This window comes from Choloepus didactylus, chromosome 19 (assembly GCF_015220235.1).
Source record: "Choloepus didactylus isolate mChoDid1 chromosome 19, mChoDid1.pri, whole genome shotgun sequence".
Classification (NCBI taxonomy): domain Eukaryota; kingdom Metazoa; phylum Chordata; class Mammalia; order Pilosa; family Megalonychidae; genus Choloepus; species Choloepus didactylus.
Genome location: NC_051325.1, coordinates 40,706,529 through 40,725,306, shown reverse-complemented (window position 1 = coordinate 40,725,306; position 18,778 = coordinate 40,706,529). Strand labels below are relative to the sequence as shown.

The 18,778-nt window shown below is 56.6% G+C and overlaps 1 protein-coding gene across 1 annotated transcript in view; it reads left to right on the top strand.

Annotated features, from left to right (window-relative positions):
* The first annotated feature begins 2,949 nt into the window (after positions 1-2,949).
* SOGA1 (suppressor of glucose, autophagy associated 1) overlaps positions 2,950-18,778 on the top strand; it is a 75,642-nt gene continuing 59,813 nt past the window's right edge. The window contains exon 1 of the mRNA XM_037811548.1: positions 2,950-3,980. Coding sequence (XP_037667476.1) covers positions 3,306-3,980 — 675 coding nt within the window. The 5' untranslated portion in view covers positions 2,950-3,305. The remainder of the gene's footprint in view (positions 3,981-18,778) is intronic.

The window sequence follows — 18,778 nt, the reverse complement described above, 5'->3', positions numbered from 1 at the left end:
GGTTGAAATCAATCCCACTTACAAGCTACGTGACCTTAGATAAGCATTCCAGTTACCCATTGCTGCGTAACAAACTACTTCATAACTTACTAGATTAAAACAACAACATTTATTTTCCTCCCAAACTGCCATTTGGGTAGGATTGATGGCACAGCTCATTTCTGCCCCACTTGAGGTCAGAGATGGCGGCTCCAAGGCGGGGGCTGAATCATCTGCAGGCTCTCTCTCACACGCCTGCTGGTCCACGTGGGGCTCGGCCAGGGCTGTTGGCTGGAGACACCCTCACGTGGCCTCTCCATGAGGCCTGGGCTTCCTCCAGAGATGGTGGCCAGACTCCTAGGGCGAGTGGCCCAAGAGAGGGAAGGAGAGCTGGACAGAAGCTGCATTGCTTTGTATGACCTGACCTTGGAAGTCACCGAGTGTCATTTCTGCCATACTCCATTGGCTGAGGCAGTCACACAGGGCTGCCCAGGCTCAAGGGGAGGGGACACAGAGACCACCACTCAATGGGAGGAGTGCTGATACCATGCTGTAAGAAGAGTGATCGGGGCAAGATAAGATCGGTGTGGCTATCTTTGGAAAAAACAATCGGCCACGACAAGACCCTTAACCTTTCTGAAGAGTTGAGCACAGATCCTGGCATATAATGGACCCTCACAGGCTGGGTAACCTGGGGCCTCCAGGCAGCTGAGGACAGGCTGCCTGCCTGCGTGAGGCCAGTTCGGGACTCCCAGCAAGGACTGCATCCTTGGCAGTGTCCCCGTCTGCACTTCCCCTGAGTGCAGGGCCCCCATGTTGGCCCCACCCAAAGCCTGGGTCTCTCCTCACCAGGGCCTTGCTGCTCCCCAGACTTCCCTCGGGCTGCAATGTGGATTCATGGCTCCCCAAATTCAAGGAATCTCAGAGCAGGAAGGACCCTCAGTCCTCGGTTCAGCCATGAATGTTGGTGCCCAGAGAGGATCGCTGGCTAGCAGAGGGATCCAGGTCCTCTAATCTCTGGGCCACTGGTGTGGCCACAGGTGTGTTAAGAGTGGCAGAGCTGGCTGGATTCACACCCTCCAACCCCTCCAAGCCCACATTCTGCAGAGGGGGAGAAACTGAAGCACAGCAACTGAACAATTTCTAAGAGTTACATAGCATCACTCTGTGCCAAACCAGAACCAGCCTGCCAGAGCCGGGGACATCAGAGCGGGAAGGCACCTGTCATCTGTTACATCAGACCAGAACAGACTGGGCAGGGACACTGAGGCCCAGAGATGGGTAGGAGCTGCCCTGAGTCACACAGTGAAAGCCGAGCGAGCCCATGTCACTGGCCCAGCATCCTTGCCCTGTGCCGCGCATGCCCTGCTGTTTGTGATGAATCTTTTGTGGTCCATCTTCCCTTCCTACTGTGTGCTCCATGAGGTGGGGAAGCAGCAAGCCCACTGTCATGGCCCACTGTCTTCTACCTGTGCAAACAGGGCTGGGGTGGAGCAGTAGACAGTTGTGGGGCAGGGGAGCTGGTGCCTTGCCATGAGAGAGCGGGAATGCCCCTGAAGTTGTTTGCCAGGAACCAGCTGAATGGCCCTGCTGCCTGCATGGGGGGCACGTGGAGAATCTGAGGCTGGAGGGGGAGGTGCCCACACACCTAGGTCGGGATGCCAGCCTCACGTGAGAGAGAACACCCCAGGAATGTACTCACTGTGTGTGTAGGTGAGGGGGACAGAGACAGAGAAGTGGGCTTGCTCTCAGCTGTGTGCCAAGGGCAGGTGGGGAGGTGGAGGAAAAAAGGAGGAAGGAAAAAATGGGCAGGAGGAAAACAAGGGTGGGAGGAGGAAAAGGAGAAGAAAAAGCAGGAGGGAAAGGGAGAGGAGGGAAATGAGGAGGAATGGGTAGAGGAAGAACAGGTCGTAAAGAGATGGACACATTCCTGCCCTCCTGGGGGCGAGGAGGTGCCACCCTGAGGGGGCGCCCTCTCTCTGGGCAGCCAGAGGGAAGAGCTGGACTGAATTTGGTTCACGGAGCAGTCGCCAGGCACCGGGCATGCGGGGTGGGGAAGGTGCCACAGGCACATGGGGAAAATCAACAACACGGTCAGGAGGTCCCAGGGACAACTCTGGAAAGAAAGAAACAACACTCCTCTGGAGCTGCGCTTTAAGGGCACGTGGCGGTCCGGGAACCGTCTCCACCCCCCGCCAACCCCCGCCGGGACCAGAGCCTATTCCAAAGCACCCGCTGTTCTGACACTTCGTGACGTGTCTCCAGAAACTGGGGCTGGGGGAGGGGGTGAGGAAGAGCATGCCTGAGGTCAAGGTGTGCAGAGGAGGGCATGCACCAGGTCTCCACAATCCCCTACACCCTAGGAAGGGAAGCCGAGGCAGAAGGAGCCTGCGCACACCCAGGAGGTTTTGAGGCTTGGTTTCCATCCTGGCCCTGACACTGACCTTGGGCTAATCGCTCCTCCACCCTGGGCTTCAGTTTTTGCATCTGTACAATGGGATAATCGGCCTTGCTTTGCAAGATTAAAGGGGGCGGGGTTCGTGCATCAGAGCACGCTCCGAGGAGGGGCGAGGGTCCAGGTGTGTGCAAGGATGGAACCTCCGGCCTTCTGGGGTCCCGCCCGGCCTCTGCTTGCGAATCCCTCCTCCCGCTGCTCACGCGGCTCCTGCCGGGACCCTGGGCCCAAGGGTGCCTCCGCCCGCGGCGATCCCCAGTCCAGCTGCGGAGGGGGCGGTGGGCGAGCGGAGGAGGAGGGCGCCGGCGCCGCGGCTGCCCGGGCCCGCCTGACCCTGGAGGGGGTCGCTGTTGCCTCGCAGATCTCTCCCTCGCTCCCTGCCTGCGTCCCTCCCCGCCGCTCCCGCCGTGTCCGCCTTTTGTTCGCGGAGCCGCGCGCCCCCGAGCCGAGGCGGCGGGGCGGGGAGCTGGCGGGGCTGCGCGGGGGGCGGGCCGCGCCGGGCGGAGCCGGGGCCCGGGCCGCAGCCGGACTCGGAGCCCGAGAGTGTGCTCAGCGCTCAGGCAGCCGGGGCCCGGGTGCGCTTTGGAGGCGCGGCGAGGCCGAGGGGGCAGGCGCCGGGCGGAGCCGGAGCCGGAGCCGGAGCCGAGGCGCTTGGAGGCGATCTGGTCGTTCTCTCCACGCGCAGAGCAGCCGAGAGACCGTGCGGCGGGGTGCGGGGTCGGAGCGCAGCCCCGGGGCTGAGGCGAGCCGAGCAGAGCCTCAGCCCGAGCGCCCGAAGCGGCCCGAGCGGCTCCGGGACCCTCCCCAGGGGCGCGGAGGCTGGGCGGGCCCGGGCCATGCGCGCTGCTCGCTGAGGCGGAGGGAGGCCGCGATGGAGGCGCCGGCGGCGGAGCCCCCGACCCGGGGCTGCGGCCCCCCACCCGCGCCCGCGTCTGAGAGGAAGAAGAGCCACCGCGCGCCGTCGCCGGCCAGGCCCAAGGACGTGGCCGGCTGGTCTCTGGCCAAGGGCCGCCGCGGCCCAGGTCCGGGCGCTGCCGCCGCCTGTAGCGCTGCGTCCTCGGCGCGGCCCGACAAGAAGGGGCGCGCGGCGGCGCCCGGGGCGCGGAGCCCGGGGGCACGGGTGGCTGGGGTCCGCACAGGGGTCCGCGCCAAGGGCCGCCCGCGGCCTGGGGCCGGACCGCGGCCCCCGCCCCCGCCACCCAGCCTCACCGACAGCAGCTCGGAGGTGTCGGACTGCGCGTCGGAGGAGGCGCGCCTGCTGGGCCTGGAGCTGGCGCTGAGCAGCGACGCCGAGTCTGCGGCCGGAGGCCCGGCCGGGGCCCGAGCGGGGCAGCCGCCCCAGCCCGCACCTTCCGCTCAGCAGCCTCCGCGACCGCCTGCCTCCCCGGAAGAGCCGTCGGTGGCCGCGTCGTCGGTGGGCAGCAGCCGCCTGCCGCTCAGCGCCTCGCTTGCTTTCTCCGACCTTACCGAGGAGATGCTGGACTGCGGGCCCGGCGGCTTCGTGCGCGAGTTGGAGGAGCTGCGCTCCGAGAACGACTATCTCAAGGTGGGGAGCTGATGGGGGGAGGCCGCGGGGGGCGCCGACTGTCACAGCCCGGTGGGCCTGAGGCACCAGCTAGCCCACTTTCCCACCGAACGGGCCGGAGAAAGGGACCCCAACCCTCTGGGGAGCCCCCTGACGTCCATCTGGGGCTCTCTGCCTCCTTCACGCACATGCATTATCTGGGAAGCCCTCTCAGGTGGAAGAAAGTGGATGAGACACTGGCCAAAGGGCCCTGAATGCTTCTGGCATTTGGAGGAAGGGGGGCTTGAGAAAGCTGATTTGGAGGAAGCTTAGATGCATTGCTTGGGAGGATTGGGCTGTGGTCAGTGAGGAGCTAGATCTCTGCATTCAGCTACTCAGAGTCCCCCACCCCCCAGGGTCTCCTTTTGGGGGCAGGCGTTGGTGTGAACTGGTGCCAGGGAAACCCGACTGTGTGGCCCAGGGAGCAGCCGGGCCTTCCCTGCCAAGCAGAGGCCAGAACACCATCCTGAGTCTTTAGCCAGGGCTTTCCCTGGCGCATGCCTGTCCCCGCCTGCCTTTCAGGGCGGGTCCGGCTTGAAAGCATGACATCTGGGTACATCCCCTTGGCCAGAGTCCGACTTCCGCCCTGCCTAACGGTCCCACAGCTTGGGAGGATGATGTCGTGGGAGAACTGGTTCAGAGGCAGCTTCCTAATCCCAGGATGGCCTCCGGCGGTGTGAGGGCATGCGGAAGGGGAAGGGTGTGCGGAAGGGGATTCACGCCTGTTGTCCTCTGCCCCTCTGGGACGGGCCATGTGCACAAGTGGTCCCACTGGCCCCTCTTGGTCAGTGCCTGTGCCCTTGGGCTCCCTGGTTGAGAGAAGGGCAGCCTCCTGATTGAAAGGCGCATCCCCTCTGGGACTGTGGGGACTTGTGGGCTTCCCCAGGACAACAGGCTCTGTCTGCACCCATTTTGTGGACGTGAGCAACTAATGAGTGCAGACTGGGCTCTGTGTGCCCACTGCCTGGCACTGTGGGACAGCCCAGCTCTCTGGTGTCAACCCTCAGCCTGGGAGGCTGGAAGCTTCATGGGCTCTGCTGCCACCGGCTGGGTGCAGTTTTGGAAGAGGCTGAAATGTTGCCCACTCTTGTCACCTGATGTCCTGGCAGAGCACCCAGAGTACCCCTGGCTGAGAGCCACGGAGTTAAGAGCACTATCTGATTGATGTCTGCCCGGTGGCACTTTGGTATGTTTTGTGTTGTGGCTCTTCTGGTCAAATGGGTTTCTCCCTCAGTAGAGTGGTCTTGCTCAACTATGTCTCTCCTTCCCCGTTTTTTCTCAGGGTCTGCTTCCAGCATGCGTTCAGTATTTACTTGTAGAATAGTAGGACAGGGTGTGTCTGAGTCAGGATAATCCACCTTTCCACCCTCTAGTCTTTCCCCAGGTCAGGCCTCAGTTTCCCCATCTTTCCCAGAGGCCCCATTCACTGTGGATAATTGGGGTTTCAACCAGCTCCTATAGGCTGCGAAAGCCAGTGGTGAGGTGAGGGCAGGTGGAGCTGAGTGGGCGGCGGGAGAGAAGCCACAAAGGGGGGCTTTTAGCTGTGTCCTCCCAGTGCTCTGAGCTTCTTCCAGCACCCCCTGCCTGGCCTGCTTTGAACTCCATCCCTGAGCTCCTGCCCCCTTGCCCCTGGCTTCCACGGCTTACCCAGGCAAGGGAGCACAGGTCCTAGAGCCTTGCTTCAGGGTCTCTCTCAGGAAGCCACCCCCACAGGAAGTCATCAGACAAAACCCTGGAGCCTTTCTGAGCCACCCAGCACTGTTCAGATGGGAAAACAGTCCCAGAAGGCTTGGGGGGGGCCCAAGCCCAAGCCCAAGGGGCCAGGGCTTGTCTGGGGACATCCCGTTGGTCTAGGGTGCATGCGCAAGTCTTAGGTCGCCATTGGGTCTCATGTCTGCAGCATCCTGGCTGTGTGATCTTGGATAAGTTAACTTAACGTCTCTGGACAAAAATAGGATAATGAGATAATGTGTGCAGAGTACCCCTGGAGGAGCTGGCAGGTGTGAGCCTCAGAGAAGGCAGCTGGGAATACTGTTACTCTCAAAGGTGTGTGACACGTTCCCCTGTGCACCTGTCCTGGGGCTACTCTGGGCAGGTAAATCCTCCTTTTCCCCAGCTAAGGCTTTCGGGCTCTTTCTCCTGGCCCCTCACTCATTCGTACACCAAGTATTTATTTATGTCCTGCTGTGTACCAGGCACTAGCACAGATCTGGGATTCAGCTGTAAACAAGGGTGCAGTATCTCTTTTCATGGATCTTATTGGGGGATTAATCCATAGTCATACACTAAATCACAATTTGGGGTGCTCAGGGAGGCAGGGGGCTGAAGAATGATGGAGCCAACCAAGCATGGAGCAGGAGTCAGAACATTCCAGGCCAAGAGAAGTTGGAAAGAGCTTGTTGAGTCTGAAGAACAGCACCAGGGCCAGCAGTGGGGCTCTGACAGCCAGGGGAAGAAGGGAAGGAAATGGGGTGAGGAGGTAGGCAGGGCCAGAGGTGCTGATTCGCACTGTGTACACTTGGTCTGGTCCCTTAATTTCTCAGGAGGCTTGTTTACCTCTGCTGCCAACCTCGCAGAGGCAGGGTGAGAGTTGAGAGAGATGGTGGATGTGACAAAAAATGCACAGGCTATGATAGGAGGTGTTTTGTTCAGTCTACAGATGGGTGAACCGTGGCCTGAAGGGAGAAGGGCCTTGCTCCAGGTGCCAGAGTTGGGTCTCCAGGAGTAAGAGGAATAAGAGGGATTAAGAGGGCATTAAACTCTCGGTGTAGTTCCTGCCCCTCTGGGCCACTTGGCTTCCAAGATGCTGAAACTGAGTCCTCAGGAGGACTCCAAATCCCCAGTGAGTCCCCTGCAGGCCTCATGCCTCTTGGGTTGAGGGAGTCCTGCCAAGTCCCATGGGTGGCCCTGCTCAGCTCGCCTTACAACTGGTAGGGGACACTTGTTACTGTCAGCTGGGATGCCTTGGCGGGTGATGTTGGCAGATCTCCTGCAGCCCCTGAAGCGTGAGGGCCACCTGGGGTCCAGGTGGAAAGAGTAAATGGGGGCAACTCTCTCACAATGTGAAGGTAGGAGGAGGTGCTACAGAAAAGGTAGTAAGCTCCCTGTCACTTGAGTTATTCAAGAGAGGCTGGATGACCTTGCACATTTGGATGAAGACATAGGGTTTATGGAAAGCAGCTTGCCAACTGTATGAAATATTGGTGGTTGTGATTATTTGAGGAGGGTTCGGGGAGATTCCCGTGGTGGCTAGAGTCAGACTTGTGACCCTGCCAGGATTCCTTTCAGCTGAGGAAGATTGAAGGTTATTCACTTCTGAAGTTATGGGATTCTAAGATATAGCTTTAGTTACAGAGCAGACCAATCAACTTCGTTTGACTTTTGCAGCCCCGATGGTCTGAAGTTGTCCTCCCTGTCACCATTAACCATCACCTGCATAGCACGTGGGAAGGCCTGCTGGAGCCCACTTGGTACAGATGGAAGAATCTGAGAGTTGGAGCCCAAAGACCTGGCTTTGAAGCCTGACTTTGCCACTTACTGTGTGGCTTTGGGCGAGTCACTTGGCCTCTCTGCGCTGTGTGTTTCTTCTCTGTATAATGAGGGTGATAGAACCTCCCCAGGCTGGCTCATTGAGGAATCAGGGAGGTACAAATAGGTAGGAAAACATTCTGCAAGCAGTGAAATCCCACATCTTTTGGGGAATTGTTATTATTCTTCGCCAATGAGCAGGTATGTCTGCATTCTTGGGGAGATGGGAGAAGCCAGGAGGGTAGAGCCCCTTGGCTTCAGAATGTTATAAATTGGTCGCTGCTCCAGGGAGGACAGGAAGGTATGATTATGGTCCATGCTTGTGGGCTCCTCACCTCCTTGGAGGAGCTGGATGTGAGTGCTGCAGGTGTGGCCAAGCTAGATGCCAGCTCCAGAAGGGCCTCAGAGAAGTGCCTGATCCATGCCCTGGTCCCCAGTACACGACTGGTCACATGGAGGCACCAGATCCCCCAGCCAGGATTCCAGCCTGGTGGGTCTAACTCCTGGACCTCTGTTCTTTCTACGGTGTGACCCCAGCAGTGAGCTTTTGTTACTAACGGGGGGTTTGTTCTGGAACATGGGTGGAGAGAGCAAATCTGGTGTGTGCAGGCTCTGGGCTCGGCCTCTTTGGGGGCAGGTGGTGAAAAAGATCTGCAGGGGGCCTGGAGCCTGCAGGTGGGGGCTGGAGGATGGGTGCAGGGTGATATGTACCTTGTACCAGTGCAGTGGACAGAGGGCGGTTGGGGACCACAGGGCTCTGAGATCCTGGGGGAAAGTGGTGGGAACTTGGGTCAAGCCTTGAAGGTTGGACAGTGGTGGAGTTGGACCCTACAGTGTTAGGGTGTTAGAGCTGGCCTGGGGACCCCCAGGCACTGGTCCCTGGACTTTATGGCTCTTGCCTCACGAATACGATCAGTTATTGAGTCCTTCCAGCGTGCCGAGCCCTGGGTCAAGTCAGCTCTTCTCTCCTCACAGCCATCCTGTGTACAGGGTTCTGATATCAGACCTGTTTGACAGATGAGGAAATGGGCAGCTAGGGAATGTGAGTGCACAGTGCATAGAAACTCCTCTACTCACAAACCTCTTAGACAACCCTAAGGAGCCCCACTTCCCCAGTTCCTCTCCCCTACTCTCCCGTGGAGGAGGCAGCTGTGCCTCCAAGCTTCACAGATCAGGGGTCTAGCCTGGCTGTGCCAGTTATGAGCTGTGTGATGCTGGGTGAGATGCACACCTTTCTGAGCTTCTGTTTCCTCTTATGTAAAATGAGGGGGTTAGTGTGCCTTCCCCCAGGCTTGTGGAGGCCCTGTTAAGCATGATGATGCAGGTCAAGTGCACAGTAAAAGTTAGTGCTAGTCGTCGTCTTTCCCTTCCCTGCTCTTCAGAGGCATTCATTCATTCATTCATTCATTCATTCAACACATTTTCTGAGTGCTTCCTGGGTACAGACCCTGTGCTAGATGTCTAGACGCAGTGGCCAGCAAGTTAGACACAGCTCTTCTCGGCTCGCAGGAGCTGTGGGGGAGGGCTCCAGTCTGCCTGATGTCACTGGGCCCCGGGTGGTGGTGGGGACGTCATCATGGTCAGCAAAGCTCTTGGCTGGCCTCTGTCCTGAGTCCCAGCTCTCCCTGAGAGGTGGCTTACAAGAGGCTGCTTGGAGACCTGGGCCTTTAAGAGACCTCAGCAGTCTGTCTGTCATGGGGGCAGGGAGCAGCTCCAACAAGATGGAAAATGAGATGGAAAATGTGAGGCGGCTGCTGCCGAGGCCTGGGGTGGGGGCCACAGAGCTCCTGGGGCTCCCAGCATTCCTTGCAGAGGGGCTCGGCCTGTATCCCTGGACATGCTCTCTCTTGCACACATAAAACCACATACATATTCACAGCTCATGCTCATCCAGCAACAGGCTTATGTTGTATACTTACCCAAGGCATACTTCAGGCACACACTCAAAGAAGTGCACTGTCCCATACACATACGCATCCCACTATCTCATTACACCCACACATTACCAAATAGTCACAACAGAGACTCACACGCCACCTAGGAGACACACTAGCACATACACATTACACCCCCAGATACACTCAGACTGTTCCAAAGACGGACACACAGCCTAGAGCCACCCCCAGACAGGTCGGAAGTACACATACATATGCAGGCACACACAGGCACACGCAGACTTATTACACACCCACGCTGGCATCCCACAGAAATCCTCAGATCCACCCTTGCCAGGCTGGCATGGATATAAGCTCATTACCCTGCACCCCCAGTGCCTCTTCCACCAAGAGAAAAGCAGAGAGTCTTGTACACCTCTTTGAGGCTCACAGACACACACAGACATCTGAGAGACTGCCACACACAGACATAAGACACACAATCACACATGCCTAAGTAGAGACATAAACACAGGGCACACAAATGTCAGGCATGTAGCATTTGCCACCAGGAGCCAGAGACCCAGAAACCAGGGTACACGGACATGCACAGACATGCACAAACACACATACACTCACACACACTCACATACACTATGACATTTCACCTCCACACAGAAGCACAGGAAATCCTGGTCTGTGTATCCCTGTAGCTAATGTGTGCAAACCCTTCTGTTTTCTGCTTCTCTCCCTGCCCGATTCCACAGGGCTGCTGGTAACAGTGACGAGTGTGGCTGGAGGCTTGATTTTGTAGCATCCTGGATCTGGGATCTCAGGGGCTGGGCTGGGGCTGAATGGTGGGTGGATGGGGGGCTGGCCGGCCACTGAGTCAGGAGAAGCTGCACAGCAGGCCGCCAGACCCCTGCTGTCCAGCACTTGGGTCCAAGCCTAGTGGGACTGGGGTGGGTGTCAGGCCTGCCCGTGGGAGAAGCAGTGCCCAAGGGCAACTCCCTTCTAATCCTGGAGGAATTTCCTGTTTGCCCTCATCTGCCCCTCCTTTCCCTTTGCTGGGGAGGGCCATGCCACTCTCCTCTCTGAAGGCTGCCAGGTTCTGTCTGGGAAATGATAAAGGAGGCAAGGCCAGAAGGGGCCAGAGGTGGCGTGGGCAACCAGAGGAAGGCTTGTGAGGCTTTCTGGAGGAGGGGGCACTAGAGCTGAGGCATTTGTCTTGAGCATCTGTCTCTGTGCCCAGCTCCCAGAACAGTGTCTGGCATATAGTAGGTGCTCAATAGATATTTGTTCTGTGATTGGATAAAAGGCAGTGATTAGGGCCTGAAGGTGGGCTTCAGGCTTGAAATGGAAGAGCTGGAGGGAATGGGGGTGGGGCAGTTGGAGAGAGGGGGGTTTGACCTGCTTGGGAAGGGCACTGAATGCTGGGCCAGGCACCCTGAGCACCCTGTTAGGACGGGTCCCCTGTGTCCATGAGTCTGCAGCGCTGGGCGTAAGGCCCGGCCTGCCTCCGGGGCCCAGGGAGGGAGGGAAGGAAGGCTGTGCCGTGTCATGGGCAAACTCTACCTTTGGGGTCATGTCTGGGTCCAGACCTCACTTGGTCACCTCTTCCCTGTGCATAACCCTGGGCAAATCCCCTTCTCAAGCCTCAGGGAAATGGGAGTGTTAATCTCTTTCTTGCTGGGCATTGGGAGGATTAGAGTTCGGTTGTGGGACCCACCCAGCACCATCCGCAGCTGAGGAAGGGTGGGGAGGGAGCCCACGTTCTGGAGCCTCTGGGGCAGAGGGAGCCCCCCCAGGGAAGGAGCTCACCTCAGTTCAAGGCAGGGGCCCGACTACTACCAGGCACCCAGGTCATCCCCCATGCCTGGCCTCGTCCGCGGTCACTGCCCTTTAGTGCTGGAAGGAACTTGGAGCTGAGGTTTGGAAAGGACTGGAGACTCCAGAATGTTCTGGGCCAGGCTGATCCACAGGCCAGTCCCGGGACTGCCTTCTCAGCAGATAATGCTGGCCCCCCTGAGGCACGATGGGGAGTCCGGGGAGGTTGCTGCGGCAGGCCAGCCCTTCCCTCCCCTGGGGTCCGAGGTGGTCTGGAATCCACCAGCCTGGACTTGAAGCCTAGCTCTGCTTTTTCCTTTATGAACGTCCCCTTTATGAGCCTCAGTTTCCGCATCTGTAAAATGGGGGTATGGATAGCGCTTGCCTGGTGGGGATTAAATGAGACAAAGTGTGCAGGAGAAGAGAAGTGGCTGGGCCTGGCCCAGAGTGAGGGCTCAGCAGATGTCAGCCCTCGTCACTCATCGTCAGGCTCAGGCCTGACTGCCCATGAGCCTGGTTCCTTGACGGCCCGGGCTGTGCCTGGCTGTGAGTGGGTCTCTGTGGGTGTGGGTCTTGGCATGGGGCAGGGGCCTGGGAGGTGTGTGGAACTGAACTGCATTTTGGATATCTCTAAATACATCTCTCTCTGCCCCCTTCCCCGCCCTGCCTGCCAGTCTAACTAGAAGGGCTGAGGCCAGTGCCCAATACTCAGTGAGCCTGTGATACGCCTTTGCTGGAGGGCCAGCTTTGGGGTACCTCTTTCCAAAACCAAGGTAAATAATCCCCCACGGCCTGAGCCACAAAGAGTAACTCTAGTTACAGTGGAAAAGAAAAGTTTGGGGTTCCCGAACTGGGCTGGTTTTGCCTTGGGCCCCCTTTGGATCTTCTGGGCCCTGGTCCACCACCCCAGCCTCTGCCGTCCCACCCTGCCCTCCTCCTGGGCCCTGCCCACCTGTGTGGTCCCACCGCCCATGGCCTCACACCCCTGCCCCACCTGAGTTCCCGGCAGGCTCAGCACACTCAGCCCTCTCCATTCTCACATGCCACCTCCCACCATGGGCCCTTATGGTTCCCTCCCACTTCTCGGGGTCCCTACTCCATGTCCCCACATTTAGCTCCAGTAGCTCCTGCCGGGGCTGCTCCAGGCCGGACTCCTGAGTTAGACACCTAGGAGCTCGCTGTGGGCTCCTTTGGGTCATTAGATTATTAATTGGGTACTTATAGATTTCTGGTCTGGCTCCCCAGCCCTCTCATGTGTTCTGCATGGGGGCAGGGACCTTGTCCCCTCCTTAGCTGCAGTGTCCCCAGTGCCTGGAACAAGGGCGGCACGGAGCAGGCACTCAGCACACAGTGGCCTGAGAACGGCCAAATCTATAACAGCCCTGACAGCCCTCACCCTAATCCCGCTCCCTTTACACAGGTGTGCACTGAGGCTCAGAGAGGGGAAGGGGCTTGCTGAAGGTCACACAGGTGGAATGTGGCAAAAGGCAGAAGAAGGCCTGGGGTCTTGTGTTTGGTCCAGGATGCCTGGCAAGGGGGATGGCACGAGCAGAGAACCAGAGGTGTGAAATGCTCAGGGAGCCTCAGGCTGTGTGACCTGAGCCATTCTCGTGACCTCTCTGAGCCTCACTTTCCCCCTTGGTAAAAATCTCAGAATCCTGCTCTCTCCCTGTTTAGAGGTTTGGCTGCAGCCCAGCGACCATTTGAGGGATGTGTTTAAACATATCCAGATCCTCAAGCTGCCTTCCTTCCTGTTCACACAGTGAGGACGGGACAGACACTGTCAGGACCCCCTGCTGCTGCTGTGAGCCCCCCACCCCCACCCCCCAGGGCAGCAGTCTCTGTGGATTTCTCCCTGCTTGGTCAGGGAGGCCTTGAGTTGGGGAGTGACAGGCCGGCCTGGCCTTGGTGGGCAGCAGTCTCCAGGGGTTTTCTCACATGCACACACACACACTCAGCTCCTTACCAGAAGGAGCAGCTGTGGTCTCAAGCAGAGCTCTGCCAGACGAGCTGGGAGGTTCACCCACTGGCTGGCTGTGGGGCCTTCATCCTCCTGACCCCCAGTTTCCTCATCTATAAAATGGGGCTGAGAACAACACCTGCCTCTGGAAGATAGTCACTCAGCTGCTGCCTGGCCCTCGGAGAGCCCCTGTGAATATTAATGACGTTTCAACTTTATCATCATTGTCCCTTCGCAGAGTCCGTCTGGCCTGGTTACAAGAGCTCAAACTGGGCTCTGAGCCTGGCTGTGCTACTTATCATGTGACTTTGGCCACATACTTGACCTCTCTGACCTCGGGCTCCTCACCCGTCGGTTGGAGATTCCTTGGGGATGTGATGAGGTAACACACACTGTCTGGTGTTTTCTTGTTTATTGGTGCTGGAGAAGCAAGTCCGGGGCCCTTGACTTCCCTCGTTCTTCCTGACCAGCAGTGCAGGGCCCTGTGGGTAGCTGGGACTGGGCAGCTTCCGTGCCAGCCGGGGTAGGGCCGTTGCTATGCCGTGGCTGATGCCTGGCTGGACATCCTGGCTGTCCCTCTCCAGGGCCTTTGACCCTGCCTACCCCAAAGCTAGAGCCCAGCTTCCGAAAAAAGAGGCTAAGCTGGGTTGAGCTTTGGTCTGGGAGTCAGGGGCTCAGAGTCCCTCCCCGCTTAACTCTGCACCCTCCGGGGGACTCCGGGCTGGTCCCCGGGCCCTCTCTGGTCTCAGTGTCCCTGTCTGTGAAGGGCGGAGTCTTTGGGTTCCCTGACCCTGCTGCTGAGCCAGTCTTTGCAGCTGAGCTGGGATGGAAGTGGGGCTCTGGGAGCTGCCTGCCCTCCTTGGAGTCCAGGGGCAATGATCTCATCTGGAGCCTTGACAGAGCCATGGGGGATGGCAGAAGGGACAGCAGATGGCTGCCCTGGCCTCTCAGGTGGGGCTGGCTTGCCACCCCTCTGGTCACTGCCAGCCTACCCTGTGGGTTAGCCCTTCCGGGGCTGGGGTAAGTGGCCAAGGCCAGGGTGGCAGATGGGCAGGCAGCCTGGGCCTTGGTTCGTGGTGGCCACGGTGGCCTGGGAGTAGGCTCCTGCTCCTCCGAGAGTGGTGGCTGTCCTGCAGGGTGAAGGTTCTGGGTCGCTTTTCTCCACTCTGCATTCTTCGTGGGTCTCTATGCCCATCGGCTGGGCAGGCCCCTGAAAGCTGGGGAGGAGGTGATGGATTTTGGTAACATTTGGGATCTGGCAGGGCTACAGTCTGGGAGTTGGTGGGCTGGGATTGGAAAGGCAGGGGTCTGCGGCCTCGGTGGGCATTAGCTTCACAGAATAAGAGAATTGGATTCAGACATGGGCAGCACTGACCAGAAGTGGCTTTCCACAGTGGGGTGGAACAGTGATGGTAATTCTCCCCTTAGGACCCGTTCATTCATTCAGCAGTTATTTATTGAGCTGTTTCTTTGTGCACCAGGCCTTGTGCTAGGCTCTGCCCTCCTGAAGCTTCTTACATTCTGGGTCAGAGACCTACATTACACAAGTAAACAGATAAAGAAGTAAAATGATTAGCATCACGAATAAGCCTGTGAGATGTACAGTGAAAGTTTAAATAAGGGTTGAGATGGACAGTAACGGGCCTAGGGCGATCTGGAAGGCTTCTCGGAGGAGATGGCTTGTGAGTGGAGCCTTCAAGCAGGAGGAGGAGCCAGCAGTGCAGAGATCCAGGCAGAGGGAATGGCAAGTGTGAAGGCATAGAAGTGGGCCAGGCACGGTGTCTTCGACTTGAGTGGCTGGAGTGTAGCCAAAGAGGGGAGGGATGGAGAAAGTGGGAGATGGGGAGGTGGGCAGGGGCCAGATTCAGCTTGTGAAGGAATGGGGACTTTATTGTGAGTGCTATGAAAAGTTATTGGAGGTTATATTTGTTTTTTTGTTTGTTTAGATCAAGTGTATTGAGGTCAAATGAGTTTTGACAAAGTTTGTAACCACCAACACAAACACGATATGTAACAGTCCCTTGCCCCCAAAAGTTTCCCCTTAGTCCCGTTGTAGTCAGTCTCTCCCTCCACCCCCAGGCCTTGACAACCACCCATCTGTTTTCTTTTCCTGTGGTTTGGCCTTTGCTGGTATAGAATCATACCGTACATAGCCTATGGAGACTGGCTTTCTTCACTTAGCGGAGGGTATTTGAGATTCATCCATGAGGTTGTGGGTGTCAGTAGTTCCTTTTAATTGCTGAATAGTATTCCGTTATATGGATGTACCACAGGTTAATCTATTCACCGGCTGAAGGATGTTTGGGTTGCGTCCAGGTTTTGATCGTTGTGGGCTTTTAAACAGGAGAGTAATGTGGTTTAAAAAAAAAAATCACTCCATGCTCTGAATGGAGAACAAATTAGTGGGGAGCAGAGTGGTCACCATGAGGATTAAATCCAATAATTTGATGATGGATCTGGCCCACGAGAGGTACTCACCAATTGTTCAAACAAAAGGGCTATGCCCTGTGGCAGCCAGGGAGGCTTCTTGGTGGAGGTGGCATTTGGGGTGAGCCTCAAGGGCGGGCTTTAGATGTGGAGAGGGGCGGAGGTGGGAGAGAGGTAGCGGGTAGAAGCAGGCTCAGGCAGTGTGGAATCCTGTGGGGAGCTGGGTGGGTGGAGATGCCAGCTTCCCACTCCTGATCCAGCTTCAGCATATCCAGGCTTCCTGGAATGTGGACTGCAGGGCCATGTCAGAGTTTCCCGGGGGCCTTGGGTGACCAGGAACACCCCGAGGTCCACCCGCCCTATGGGGGCTCACTCCTGGGTGGGAGGTGGCTAGGGACCTCTGCTCTGGAATAGCCTTTGCCTTGGTGGCTGATAAGGAGCCCATTATCTCTTTGGTTCCCTCCTGTCCCCTCCAGCCTCAGGCCCTGCTGGGAGCTGTCATTGCTTAGCTGTTGCTACTTGCAGTCTTCCTGCAGAGGGGCCTTGTGCTCATTCACTGTCATCTGCATCTCCACAGGTCAGGAATGGGTCTTCTTGCCATCTCCTCCTATAGACCACCCCATCATACCCACCCAGGCATCTGGGGTCCATGCAAGTGTTCTTGGGGGCCCCAAATCTAAACTTCTCCCTTCTGTCCCCATTGTACAAAGATTAATCATCTTACATTTGTGTAGGTTTCCCACAGCAGACACTTTCTTTTCTTTTTTAAGTTCAGTTTTATTGAGATATATTCACATACCATACAATCATCCATGGTGTACAATCGACTGTTCACAGTACCATCTTATAGCTGTGCATTCATCACCCCAAACTGTTTTTGAACATTTTCCTTACACCAGAAAGAATCAGAATAAGATTAAAAAATAAAAATAAAAAAGAACACCCAAATCACCCCCCCATCCCACCCTATTTTTTATTTAGGTTTTGTCCCCATTTTTCTACTCATTCATCCATACACTGGATAAAGGGAGTGTGATCCACAAGATTTTCACAATCACACTGTCACTCCTTGTAAGCTACATTGTTTTACAATCGTCTTCAAGAGTCAAGGCTACTGGGTTGGAGTTTGGTAGTTTCAGGTATTTACTTCTAGCTATTCCAATGTATTAAAACCTAAAGAGAGCAGACATTCTTTCTTAAAGCACTTAAAATGTGGTTTGAATCTGGAGCTCTGACTTTATGCCTGTTGGTGGAGCACAATGGTCTGGGGTAGCAACCCAGACCCCACAGATTGAGGCAGTTCAGCTCCGGGGAGAACAGAGGCTCCGTCTTATTTTGTGCTGTGGACCCCTTTAGGCTCTCTACTGAGGCCTTGGGCTCCTTCTCAGAATAATGTTTTTAAATGTTTAAAACAAAATGCAAAAGAAACCAAACATATTGAAATAGTTATCAAAATATGTTAAAAATTATGATGCAGTAATATATATGCTTATTAACTTGCAAGATTTGGTGATATGCCTATTAACTATGGTAATTTCAAAGTACTGATGAGTGTAAACAATATTTTGACATTTCTGCAACAACCATTATATGATGTGAAAATATATGTGACTTCTTTTGGTGGCAGAGTCACAGTACTGCTAATACAGCCGTGGTTTGTCGCACAGGTCCAAAAGAGAAGAAAATACTAAATTTTAGTTAGAGGTTAGTGAAAATAAAGATGTGATTTAAAAATTTTTCCATCGAAGTTCATGGACTCCCTGAATTCTGGGACAGTGGAAAGATCCTGAAGTCAGAGATCCGAGTCCTGCTTGGAGGTTGGTCTCTTGCTGTCTGTCTGGGTGACTTTGGGTGACCTTGGGCCCAACCTGCCTTCCCTGTGCTCCTGCAGTTCCTCACCTATGGAAGAGGGATGGATTCCATCCTGCCTGTCCGTGGGGTTCTCTGGAGCTCCGTGCGATGATACGGATGGAATGTCATTTTCACTAGGAAGCCCTGTGCTGCAAGCAAGTTCTTGCTATTATTGGAGCAGCATGAGCTCATGTTTGGCCCTCTGGCCCAGCCTGGCCCAAGAGACTCTCCCCGGCCACTTCCTCTGGGATTCCTGGGAACCAGTCCATCGTGGGGAGTGGGTCTGCTCTGAGAGGCCACTTCCTGCAGGCTGACCTCATAGATTGCGGAGCAGTGGACAGAGATGTGCTTTGTGGGCCGGGAGTGAGGACCTGAGCAGGAGGGTCCCTGGGTGACAGCCCTGCCCCTTCTCCTGGGGTGGCTCAGGGGTCAGAGACTGGCCTTGAGCTGCCCGGACCTCCCTGCCTCCTTGTGGTTGCTGTGGGGCTGCTGCTCGGGCTGAGCCAGCTCTGCACCATGTCCTGCCCTGGGCTGTGCTGGGGACCAGACCTGGATCTGTCCAGCTCCTGCCCTCTCCCCAGCCTTTGGGGAAGAAAGACTTAAAAACAGACAGGTGCCACCTAAAGTTGTTAACACAAGGGACCTCACTTGCAAAATAGGACCATTTTCAGTACTTACCACAGGGTTGGTAAGAGGATCCAACTGCCAATCAGTGAAGTGTGTACAGTGCTTGGGAGGTGGCCTGGTGATTAGTGAGCACCCCAATGGGTGGTGGCTAGTTTTTAAATCATGGCACCTCTGGAGGGTGGAGGGTGGAGGGCAGGGGCCAGGTGGGAGTAGCGGGGGAGGGACCAGGGCCTGGCTCGGGTTTCGGGGTGAGGGCCTTGGGCCTGATGCTGAAGCCTGTGGGGACCAGCCGAGGAGCTAGAAAGCCATCTGCTTTTTTCACAATCTCTCTGATAAACAGGTGTTACCCGTGGAATCAGAGCAAAACCTATTTTATAAAGGAAAAAGCTGAGCATCATGGCAGCGGTGGGGGTGCCCCGTTCCTGCCCCCCATTCTCCCCTCTCCAGTCCAGATTTTCAATCCAAGTTAAATAATCAGGTTAAGCTTCAAGAAAGCCTTCAGGGGGAAGAGAGGACAGCTTGAAAGAGGTGGCCAGAGGTGGTGGCAGGCCAGACCTGGCCTGGGGGCTTTTCAGACGGCTGGGTTAGGCCCGGCTCCCCTTTGGCTCTGAGGTGGGTCTCTGGGTACAGGATGAGGTTTGGGATGTCCTACAGATTTTGGTGGGGAACTCTGACAACCTTGTTCT